General features: G+C 52.8%; 2 protein-coding genes across 2 annotated transcripts in view; both read left to right on the top strand.

Annotated features, from left to right (window-relative positions):
• The window catches only part of ALDOC (aldolase, fructose-bisphosphate C), a 1,020,901-nt gene that overhangs the window by 127,450 nt on the left and 881,747 nt on the right, over nt 1–11,704 (top strand). The window lies entirely within an intron of this gene.
• Nucleotides 64–6,144, top strand: ABHD15 (abhydrolase domain containing 15). The gene is made up of 2 exons (XM_082707154.1): nt 64–2,696; nt 4,723–6,144. Exons 1-2 carry the CDS (start codon nt 1,828–1,830, stop codon nt 5,246–5,248), a joined length of 1,395 nt encoding a protein of 464 aa, XP_082563280.1. The 5' UTR covers nt 64–1,827; the 3' UTR covers nt 5,249–6,144.

Genomic DNA, 11,704 nt, shown 5'->3' on the forward strand with positions numbered 1-11,704 from the left:
CGCCTCGCCCCGCCCCCGCAGCTGCGAGCTACTCTCGCCCCGCCTCCGCCCCGCCAAGGCCCGCCCACAACCGCGGACTTGGCGCGCACGCGCCCTAAACTCGAAGCCGGAAAAGTTTTGTGTAGGATCCCGGGCCTGAGTGGACCGTGCTGCCAGACCCGCGGGGAATCCCTCCTTCGCCCGCGCTTTCGTCCCATCGCGTCTCCGCGGCCTGCAGCCTGGGTGGGATCATGGAGCGGGACGAAGGGCGGGAAATGGGATCCCAGTGAAGCGAGTGGCTCCGGAGGTACGCTCCTCCGGCAAACCCGCTTCAGACACGTCAGTATGACCTGCAACTAGAAGAGGGGCAGAATCAAGAAGTCCGAGCTGCGAGAGGAAGAGAGTCCCCGCTCTAGAGTTTCACCTTCAGTCCATCCCACCCGTGCCCTCGCAAAGAGGGCCCGAACCTAGCCAGAGGAGCTTCGGAGGGTCTCGGGCCTCTACCATCCCCAGGCCCAGAAGTCCCAAGAAGTCGAAGCCGGGCCTGGGGCCGCTTTGCTCCCCGACGCCCGCCTCCGCTCTTGTCGTTTGTTCAGCGATGGCCGGCGTGCGCTTAGGAAGACATTTGTCACCGTGAGGTGGAAGATGCAGGGGGAGAGGGAAGCGCCGGCTCGGCTACCAGAACCCTTCAGCTTGGCCTGGCTGAGGACTGAGGAAAAACGGGAACTTGGGTGGAGGGTGAAGGTTGAGATGCCCAGCCTCAAACTTAGAAGTAGAGCGAAAACGGGTTATTTCGAAATAAAGAAAGAACGTGACTTACAAGAGGGTTATTTACCCATCCCTCCCTCGTTCCCCTATAATTGCCAGCTACTGAAATGATGAAGGGACTGCAACCCACCCCCTGCCACGGCCCCATCGCAGACTGACAGGCATCCCCGAGCAGGACGTCTGAATGCCTCTTTTCCCCCAGCTTGGGGCTGCTGCTTTGGGGAAGCCCTGCTCAGGGAGCGGTGTTGAGGATTTCCATTAGCTGCAGCCAGGCTCCTGGGAGCCCCCATGCTCCCGGGGTGGGAGGCGGGTTCCGGACGGCGCGCTAATGCAGCGCCGGCAGCAAAATCCGCCGTCGGACGGGACGCCGGCCCAACCCCCGCTGGCCCGGAGCCGGACCCCCCGCCCGGCGGGGCTCTAGTGTAGTTGAGGGCGCCCGCAGGGCCGAGACAAACACCGAGGTCAGAGAGCACGTCCGAGCCTGCGAAGGGAGGAGCGGCTACTTGCTCCGGCTGCAGCTGCAGCGGCCCTGCGGGAGCCAGAGAGCCCGCGCCCGGTGCTGGGGTTTATGCACTTCTTCCTTTTGCTACTTCTCAGCTGCGGCCCCTGAGGGCACAGCGACTCATCGTCTCCCCCCGCAGCTACACACCAAGCGGGGCCGACGGGAGGGGTCGGGGGGTTGCTCTGATGCTTATCCCGTGCCCCGATCCTTGATCTCCGAGTGTCCCCACTCTCTGCCGCCAACACCCCACTCCTCGGCTCGCTGCCCTCCCCACTCCCTTCCGGCTCGCCGGCGCGTCCTCGCTCCCTTTTAGTGGCCTAGGCTCCTTTCACCTTCTGCTCCAGCTTGTCGCAATCGCTGTACAAAGGGCCTGGGGCGGGATTGGGGGCGGGCGAGGGGAGCCGAGCCCGAACTGGCTGCCTCTGCGGGGCCACGGCCAATCCGGAGCGCCCACCGCCCACCGCCCACCCCCGCGCAGGAGAGCCCTGGGCAGCCGCCCGCCGCCGGGCGGAGTCGCCCGCAGAGTGGGGAGCTCGCCGAGGGGACGGCCCCGCCGCCTGCCGCCCTGCTACCTCGCCATGCCGCCGTGGGACGCCGCCCTCGCCCTGCTGGTGGCCGCGCTCGCCCTGCTTGGCCTGCTGGCCCCGCGGCTGCGGCGCGCCGTCGGAGCGGGGACTGTGCCGGCGGCCGGCGGCCAGGACCACGAGGAGGAGACAGACGGCGGAGGTGCCGCAGACCGGTTCAGCGACGGGCGGGAGCCACTGCCCGGCGGGTGCAGGCTCATCTGTAAACCGTCGGCGCTGGCTCAGTGCCTGCTGAGCGCCTTGCGACGCTCGGCAGCGCTGGAGCCGCGCCCGCGCTCCTGGCTCTGCGGGCCCCACCTGCAGACCCTCTGCCACTTCGTGCTGCCCGTGGGGCCGGGGCCTGAGCTGGCCCGGGAGTACCTGCAGTTAGTGGACGACGGGCTGGTGGCCCTGGACTGGGTCGTGGGACCTTGTCCCCGGGGCCGGCGGGTCACCAACGCGGGAGGCCATCCCGCGGTGCTGCTGGTAATCCCCAATGCGTGGGGGCGCCTCACTCGCAACGTGCTCGGCCTCTGCCTGCTTGCCCTGGAGCGCGGCTACTACCCGGTCATCTTCCACCGTCGCGGCCACCACGGCTGCCCGCTGGTCAGCCCCCGGCTGCAGCCTTTCGGGGACCCGTCCGACCTCAAGGAGGCTGTCACTTACATCCGCTTCCGACACCCGGCGGCCCCTCTGTTCGCGGTGAGCGAGGGCTCGGGCTCTGCGCTCCTGCTGTCCTACCTGGGCGAGTGCGGCTCGTCCAGCTATGTGACCGGCGCCGCCTGCATCTCGCCGGTGCTGCGCTGCCGCGAGTGGTTTGAGGCCGGCCTGCCCTGGCCCTACGAGCGGGGCTTCCTGCTCCTCCAGAAGATGGCCCTCAGCAGGTGGGTGACGGAGGCCGCAGACCCGCAAGGAAGTGGGGGGCGTAGAAGTCTTGGGCTGACGAAGGAACAGCCCTGCATGGTAGTGAATCACATAGGTTTAGGGCAATTTGGGCAGGGCTCTCCGCACACGCTTTCCGAAGCCATCCAAACCCACTAGACAGAACCAGGGAAACAGGTTTAAAGGCCATGGGCAGACTCAGCATCATTATGGTAGAACAGGGACACCTGCCCTGGGGCCCCATGGCCTCGTGTTAGCCCCAGGGTGTCCTAGCAACTGAGCACCTACCTGCCCCACCTGTAAGCAGAAGCAGCGGCAGAGGTTTACCACTTAACCCAGGGCTTGTCGAATCAGCAAAGAGGGTTCTGGAAGCAATTAGGACTGTCTGCCCAGAATGTTTCCTTATTAGTGTCTGCGCCTAGAGGTGACAGGAATCAGAAATTTGGTGGTATGTGATTTATTAACATTATCTGGATTTGCATATTCCTCGATATGGATCCCAAAATGTAAAGAATAAGTCAACATACTTTTAAAAAATCTCCAAAAGGAGAGCAGTCCACCTCTAGGGTGACAGGTGAGGCTTTGGCACTGAAGAGGCCGAGCGACATTCCCACAGCAAATGACCAGGCCTCAGCTTGCACTGCTGCCTTCCTAGGAGGTGGCAAAATGGGGTCAAAGACATTCAAGCAGAAAGTGTGGTGTGGCAGAAAGACCTGGGGTGTGCAGGCAGACTCACTTCAGTTCAAATCCTAACACTGGGTAGGTGCTCAAAAAGTGATGGCAATGGTAATTTCTCTTCCTCTCCTTGCCCTGTTTTGTTCTGAGAAGGCCAAACCCTGAGCTCAACAGTGGCCCCAGGAGCTGTCATGCCGGCCCAGAACTTCTGGGCCTCTGAGGCAAGGTGTTCTCCTTTGGCTTGATTACCAGTTTCCATTCCCAAATAACAACCACCCTCCCCCCAACCCCCACCCAGTGCTGACTCAGGGCACCTGCTGAAGGATAAGGGGAGGGAAGCGGAGAGGAAATCTGGGCCTTTAGGGTCTGCCCTGCCTATGGAAGTTCGGGATGGAAAACTCAGGGCAAGCCTCTTTGGATGTCTGCTGGAGACACACATCCAGATTCAACGGGCTAAGTCTGGACTGATACGCCCAAAGCACTGAGCTGCCCATCCCGGCCTCCGCGTCAGGGTGCCAGGCTCTCTCCCCGGAGGTGGAAACAGCAGAAATGCCCCTCTTCCCCAGAGCGGCGGCTCTCAGGCTCCCATGTGGGAACTTACCCTGTAAAGTAATTATACTCCTGGCCGCTTCCTCAGCCCTTTCTAGGAATACCTGTATCACTGCTCAAGGTTTGCCTTTATCTGGACAGCATGTTAGCTTGTAAAAAATAGACTGATATAACCTGAAGAAAGATGTTAAGCGTCGGGCGGGGGGGGGTGTCACCTGCTGGTTTGGATAGTTTGAGCCAGGGGGTTCTAGCAGGGCTTCAAGAGAGGACGTTTCAGGGCAGGTTGCCTACAGAGGGTCAGGAATTGAGGTCAGGAGCAGAGCTGTCACAGTGGATCAGCTGCTGTGAAGTCACTTGCTGCCCCCAGGGTGAGGCAGGCAGACCATGAATGCAGGCCTGGTAGAAGGAACTGTGACACAGCACGAGGGAAGAAATGCCCTAAGTGTCCGCCCATGTTGCCAGACCTTTCCATTTCCTTAGAGAACCCAAATATCTGCACTTGATGTGACACCTCCAGGTTTTCAATGATGACAGTGGGGCACCGGGCCTGCTCAGTCTGAAGAGCATGTGACTCTTGATCTCAGGGTTGTGAGTTCAAGCCCTGCACTGGGCACAGAGTTCACTTAATAAAATCTTTAAATGATGACAGTGAAACGGAAGTTTAAAAAAGTGTCATACGGCCAAAGGATGCCTCTGGGGCCAGAATCTGGCCTGTGGCCTGTGCCTCTGGCATACCTGTTGTCGGTTCATTTCCTCATGCTTCCCTCTCTTTCCTACCCTCCCTGCCCCTCGGCGTGCTGCCAGGTATGCCTCGGCCCTGCAGGACGCCGTGGACACCCACAGGCTGTTCAGGAGCCGCTCCCTTCGGGAGTTTGAGGAGACCCTGTTCTGCCACACCAAGAGTTTCCCCATCAGCTGGGACACCTACTGGGACCACAACGATCCCCTCCGGGATGTGGACGAGGCCGCGGTGCCTGTGTTGTGTATTTCCAGTGCCGACGACCCCGTGTGCGGGCCCCCGGACCACTTTCTGCCCGCGGAACTCTTTCACAGCAACCCCTACTTTTTCCTCCTGCTCAGTCACCATGGAGGCCACTGCGGCTTCCTGCGCCAGGAGCCCTTGCCAGCCTGGAGCCACGAGGTCACCTTGGAGTACTTCCGGGCCTTGACTGAGTTCTTCAGAACGGAAGAGAGGATGAAAGGGCTGAGCAGGCCCCGGGCTTCGTTCCTGGGGGGCCGGCGTCGCTGGGGGACCCTGCAGAAGAGAGAGGCCTCTCCCTCTTCCAATCTGGAGGAGATCTTTAGCTGGAAGCGATCATACACGAGGTGAGGGCCTGCCTAAGAACCGAGCTGGGCATGCAGAGTCCTGAACCAGCTGTGAGGACAGAAGGGGGGCCGCACTCCGGGACCTTTGTGGCTGATTCGGCCCCTGTCTTAGACTGGTCTGTGGAAGAAGGAACTTCCAGGAAGCTGGTGCTGAATTTACCCTGAGAACACTCCTGCCCCAGGCTTTGCTCAACACATTCCAGCTCTTCCTGGTCTGCAGCTGGGCTGTCACTGTCATGCTGTCCTGCCACTGACCTCATAAGCCAAAGAGGAGCCCCTTTGAGTCTATGGACTCTTGAGAAAATGCTCTGTGACTAGCAAGGGCTCTAGAAAGAATGGGTGTATGTGCGTCATTAGAAAGCTCTGTCTCACATAAATCATCAGCTCTCTGACCCTGATTCTTGAGCCGGAGCCACTCAGTGTGGTGAGGACAGGATGTTTGTGTCTCAGTCCCACTTCCCTCCTTTGGTTCTGTGGCTGTGGCTCTCCTCTGACTTCAGAGCCGTAGGGCTGCGTCAGTCTTGCGTGAGTGTGGGAAAGGCGGCCGAGGCAGCAAGTGCTGTGCTGAGACTGGGCTGGTGAGGACGACAAGGTACAGAGAGCATGTGTCTGTCATCTGGAAGGCTGAGGTCCTGTCTTCCAGACGAATCCTGCAGGTCTCTGCTGGGCTGATCTGGGCCTTCAGGCTAGGACTTCAAGCCTAGGGAGATCTTCAGGATGATTTTAGGAAGAGGGAGTCCTCGAACACAGGGCCTGCCAGCCTCTCAGGCACACTGGCTGCTCCTCCGGGACCATTCCTGGGGATTACTCCAGAAAGTCCCAGCCAAAGGTGTTTTTCTCCTGCGATGCGGGCTTCTTCTAGGCGGTGAAGAGTATAAACCTGCTATCTGTGGTGTTTTATGGTTCGTTGCCTTCTTCTCTGACACTACTACCAGCCTCTTCCCTTCCAGGGCCTGGAGAGACATCTGGGACCAGAGAAAACAAAAGTTCCAAGAGGTTGGCTAGCGCTTACTCAGTGATTTACGAATATTTCACATTACCACGCTTTTTCTGCTCCATTTATTCGAAAGGCCATCCGTGTCGATGTAGAAAAAGGTTCTTCCTGGAGCTGGTCACTCACTGGTGGGTTTTATGGTGTTTGGTTTTATGAGGAATAATCCTGAAGATCAGAGTAAAGCAAAACATGCTACAGATTGATCCCCACATCCTGGTTTAAATTAGGCCATTAACAATATCATAGGAATCTAGTTGTATGTGTGGCTATGAACTTTGCCCCAAAGTTTTATTTTAATTTGTTATCAAGAAAGACGACACCTGTTTTGACAGGAAGGCCCCTGCTGGCCTCAAGACAGCAAACCAGTTTTAAAGAGGAGAGAGGTTTCTCAAAAGCTGTGTCCTATGGCTCAGTATGAGGAATTCCAGGGACCATAATTTCAGATTTGGATCATCTTAGTCCGGCTGTGTTCTAGATAAAATTGGAAGAAACTCCGAACTATCCTAAAATCTCACCTGAGATGCAGAGGACACTCAATTATATCTGAGGCACATTATCCTGCCATGAAAAAAATCACTTCCCTCCTTTGTTTCTTGCTCCCCTCCTCCACGTTCCCCATCTGGTAGTCTTTCTCCCTTTCTGAGCAGAAGTAACTGAAATCTAAAGCCATTCTGCTGCTCGTTTACAGCCCGTGGAGAGGGCTTGCTGAGGAAGAATTCCTTACATATCTGGCCACCACCCGCCTCCCCAGCATTTGGTACAGTAAGGATTTCAGTTAATTAGGATGCTGCAGCTGCCCTGCCCCCCATGCAGGACCCCAGGATCATTCAGAACTGACTGCAAAATGGAGAGCAGCCCAGTAGGTTTTAACTTGTTGGGGCTTATGGGGCCCCAAGGGCTGAGCTCTGGATTGTTCCTCTAGGCCAGATACCATGAGACTCTGGTTTTTTAAGGTAATAGCTTTTGGAGAAATTGTGGTTGGTTTTCTTTTCCTTTTTTATAAGAAAGCAAGCCTGCAGGGGTGGGGCATGGTTATGTACACATAACATTTTTCTTTCAGTGACAGCCCCAGCTTCATTCATTGCCTTGGACCCATAGCCCTAGTACCTAGACCCTAAGGTATTTCTCCTCTGTGTCCCCTGTGCCCCCTGTGCTTATAACCTGTCTCAGGAAGCCACTTCTTTCTCATCTTTCCATTATTACTTTTTCAGCAAAATTTGCCAAGAATGTGCAGTTCCTGTTCAAGTAGGTTTGGGTGACCCTGACTTTAAGTCTAACTGAAGGAATCGCCCGTATTCACAGCTGATCAGACAAAACCAGTGGGAAGAACCCCAGGCACACTATCCTGAGACAATATGTGACCTTTGAACAAAATCCCAAGTTATGCGTTTGAGGAAACAAGAAGCAAACAACAAAATAAAACTAAGACCACCCAAAGAAGAACCACTGAGTTGGTTTTCCAGGTCTCTTAAGAGCCCTAAGAGATCCTCACAGGCCTCATTCACTTGCTTGCCTTCCTTTAGGTCTCTTCAGTATTTCTAACCACCTTCAAGTCTTTTTTTTTTTTTTAAGATTTTATTCATTTATTTGACAGACAGAGATCACAAGTAGGCAGAGAGGCAGATGGGGGCGGGGGGGGGGACAGGCTCCCTGCCTAGCAGAGAGCTGGATGCGGGGCTCGATCCCAGGACCTGAGCCGAAGGCAGAGGCTTTAACCCACTGAGCCACCCAGGTGCCCCAAAACACCTTCAAGTCTTAAGAGATAAAAGCAGCAGCAACCCCCAAAACACAATGGCTTGGAGGAGGTATGATGGAGTCCTCTGTCTCCCCCACTGGATCAGAATGCAGGAAGCAAGGACTGCCTCTGAAGGCTTCTGATCTCTAAGACCTAACACTGTGCTTGCTATAACTTCATTCTCCTAAGAGAGTATTTTATATTCTTTATACATAGGTTTCTAGGGTGGCTTGGCCAGAGACGACAGTATGCAGAACGAAGCCCCAAATCCTCACTTTGAGGAGATACTATCTCTGTTTCGAGTGAAGGTATCCTTCCTACGACTTGAGTACTGTTAAAAAAAAAAAAAAAAGGCCTTGACACAGGAAGTATCAGTTTGGCTTTATAGTTAACCTCAAAATTACCCCAGAGTCAGAAGCTCCTCTCTACTTATCTTCCAACCAGACCGCAGATGTTCTGTCAGTCAACCATCCCTGGTAATGCCCAGGTATCTTCCATTAGAAATGAAGTTTAGCATGAATTCCTCTTCCTGCTTAAATAAGCAGATACAATTGGCCACTTGGGTAGAATTTGGTAACAATGCCAATGAGTATTTGTGATTCTTTCACAACCCACGAAGGATGGCATCAGAAATCTTCCCTAGTTCTCATCACTGGCAGAGACAAGATTGAGAAGTTATACACAGAGAGTGCCTGGAGACGGAGTGAAGACCTCAGGAAGCAGGAATTCCCACGTCACTGGTAGGACACGCAAGCCTAACTGCTTAACCGCTGTTTGGCACACATCACGGTGTGGATGTATGCCAGGAAATAAGGGTGTCCTAAATGAGTTTTCTTTTCTTTTCTTTTTTTTTTCAAGTAAGCTCTAGGCCAAGAGTCACATACTCTCCTGAGCCAGCCAGGCACCCCAAGGGTGGCCTAGATTAGGTAGAAGTTCTCTTCTCATTTTGGGTGAACTAAAATAATGCAGATGAGCTTGGTGTATTATAAAGACTTTTGGTTGGCTTGAGGATCAAGATCACAGACCTGATCCAGATTCTGGGAGTTGGGAAATGACATAAGATTTTAATGAAAATTGGGGCACCTGGGTGGCTCGGTGGGTTAAAGCCTCTGTCTTCAGCTCCGGTCATATCCCAGGGTCCAGGGATCGAGCTCCACATGGGGCTCTCTGCCTGGCGGGGAGCCTGCTTTCCTCCTCTCTCTCTGCCTGCCTCTCTGCCTACTTGTGATCTCTCTCTGTCAAATAAATAAAATCTTAAAAAAAAATTTTTTAATGAAAACAACCTAGCTAAAGTGACCAGAGGATGTTTTAAAATGTCCAGGAAGAACTAAGAGTTTTAAGGAACTCTTAAAAGACACTATAAAAAAAAAATGTCTCTAGCCCCTCCACCTCCAGCCTTCTTGTGTAATGAGGTAATACCCTAGTACTTACCACTAGTGTGGTTGAAAAAAACTTCTCTCCCAACGTGTTTGCTTCTGAATAATAAATCGAATTGCAGTCTCCCTGCAACAATGGAATGTCATTATTTTTTGAATCTCCAGAAAACAAAGGCACTGTTTGTCTTCTGAAGTCCTCTGTGTACTGAGCTATACATGCTTACCTGCCTGCAGAGTGAACAGAGCCTCCCTGTACATTCTCTATTCACCGGCCGTTGCTTCACTTCTGTACATCTAGCTTTGTGTCTCCCCACGCTAACCAGTGGCAGCTCTGTTTAATCAACAACCAGGCCTCCTGTTCTGGGCTAATAATTTCCCAGCAAGCTCAAAATTCCCTGATCATCAGTGGTACCCACATAGAGATATTTTCCACTGAGCAATTAGTAATTTGGGCATTGAATAGAGAGTACTGAAGTAGCTTGGAGATGTGGTGGATTCCAGTTTCTACTTTATCTGTGACCTGTGTGTCTTTGGGAAAGTTATTTTTACAAGTTGTTCCATATGAAAAGACTGAGACTATAAATAGGCCCTAATTTTTAAAGGATTATTTATTTATTTATTTGACAGAGAGAGAGATCACAAGTAGGCAGAGAGGCAGGCAGGGAGAGGGAGAAGCAGGCTCCCTGCTGAGCAGAGAGCCTGATGCGAGGCTCAATCCCAGGACCCTGAGATCTTGACCTTAGCTGAAGGCAGCGGCTTAACCCACTGAGCCACCCAGGTGCCCCAGACCCTAATTAAAAAAAAAAAATAAAGAAAAAAGATTATTTTAGAGAGTGAAGAATGTGGGGGTGGGGGTGGAGGGGAGGGGATATAGAGGAAGGAGAGAGACTCCCCACTGAGTGGGGAGCCCAACATGGGGCTCAATCTCAGGACCCGAAGATCATGACCCGAGCTGCAATTAAGAGGAAGCTTAACCGACTGAGTCACCCAGGCGTCCCAATAGGCCTTAATTTAGGATATCTGTTAGGATATAATGAAATAGTAAAAGTAGGTGAGATCCCATTCTTTAAGTCTACTTAGTTTATCAACTGGAACTCAAAAGATAAGGTGGCATCTGCTTTCAGATCAAAATGTATTCTCCAATTCCTTTTTTTTTTTTTTTAAAGATTTTATTTATTTAACAGACAGACAGAGATCGTAAGTAGGCAGAGAGGCAGGCAGAGAGAGAGAGGAGGAAGCAGGCTCCCTGCTGAGCAGAGAGCCCGATGCGGGGCTCGATCCTAGGACCCTGGGATCATGACCTGAGCTGAAGGCAGCGGCTTAACCACTGAGCCACCCAGGCGCCCCTGTATTCTCCAATTCTTATAAGGCCAAGAAGTTCCAGTCATTCCACTGCAAATTTGGGAAGGGCCTACATGAGCTGGGTCCTGGTTGTCCAGTTGAGGGCAGACTCACCCCACCCCCTTCTCAAACACGTGTACACATACACATACTCAACAACCTTGTTGTAGCTAACAGGGTTCATACTGGTTCATCTGTTCTGCTGGCCAAAACCCATTTTCCTAGTTCTTAGAAATGATGGTCAGAGAAGACATGGCTTTCAAATCTCACCATTATTAGTGATGCAGCTAAAGACCAGCTAAAGGCCATACTTTGCCTTCTCCTAATCCCATCACTGGCTGAGATGACAGTAAATAATGCCCATTTTAGACTTCATAATGTAAAGGATGGTAACAAAAGGGGAAAGAATTTGTCTTCTAAGCCGCTCTAGTACTCACCTCTGTGGGGAAGCTATGCACATTAATCTAAAAATGGAAGTTGTTTATTGCATAATCCCAACGCCCTCTTCAACTCTGTCTCCCTCTACTATTAAGAACACATATTTGCAGACATAGTAGCAATTAAAGTCACTCTACAACACATATAGGAAAACACTGCCCTGCAGCTGCTTCTTTGAGATGTAAGTGATAGCACGGGTTTATCACCACTGGGGCTGTGGAGCTGCCAAATGCTGTGGCAAACTTTTATTTATATTCAAATATTTTACAGTCAGGATAGGCTTTGACCCCTAATTTAACTCCAAGCATCTTTGATGCATTTAGACAATGACAAATTAAACATTTGTTTTGGATTGTTGATAGGGGATACAGGCATAGAAGTACAAGTTTTACCATACTTTCCTTCCATGAGTCTGAAGAGCCCAAATGTAGGGACAAAGCAGAAAGAAATCTTGTTTCTTAAACCTTTTTTGAGTTGCTGCAAATTCAAGGTAGGATGTTGGAAAGGCTGGCGATAGGCAATGTGGGATCTAATCTTGGCTCTCCCACCTGGCTGCTTAACCCAAGCAAATTATAC

Source organism: Mustela nivalis (genome assembly GCF_964662115.1).
Source record: "Mustela nivalis genome assembly, chromosome: 17".
NCBI classification, from domain to species: Eukaryota; Metazoa; Chordata; class Mammalia; order Carnivora; family Mustelidae; genus Mustela; species Mustela nivalis.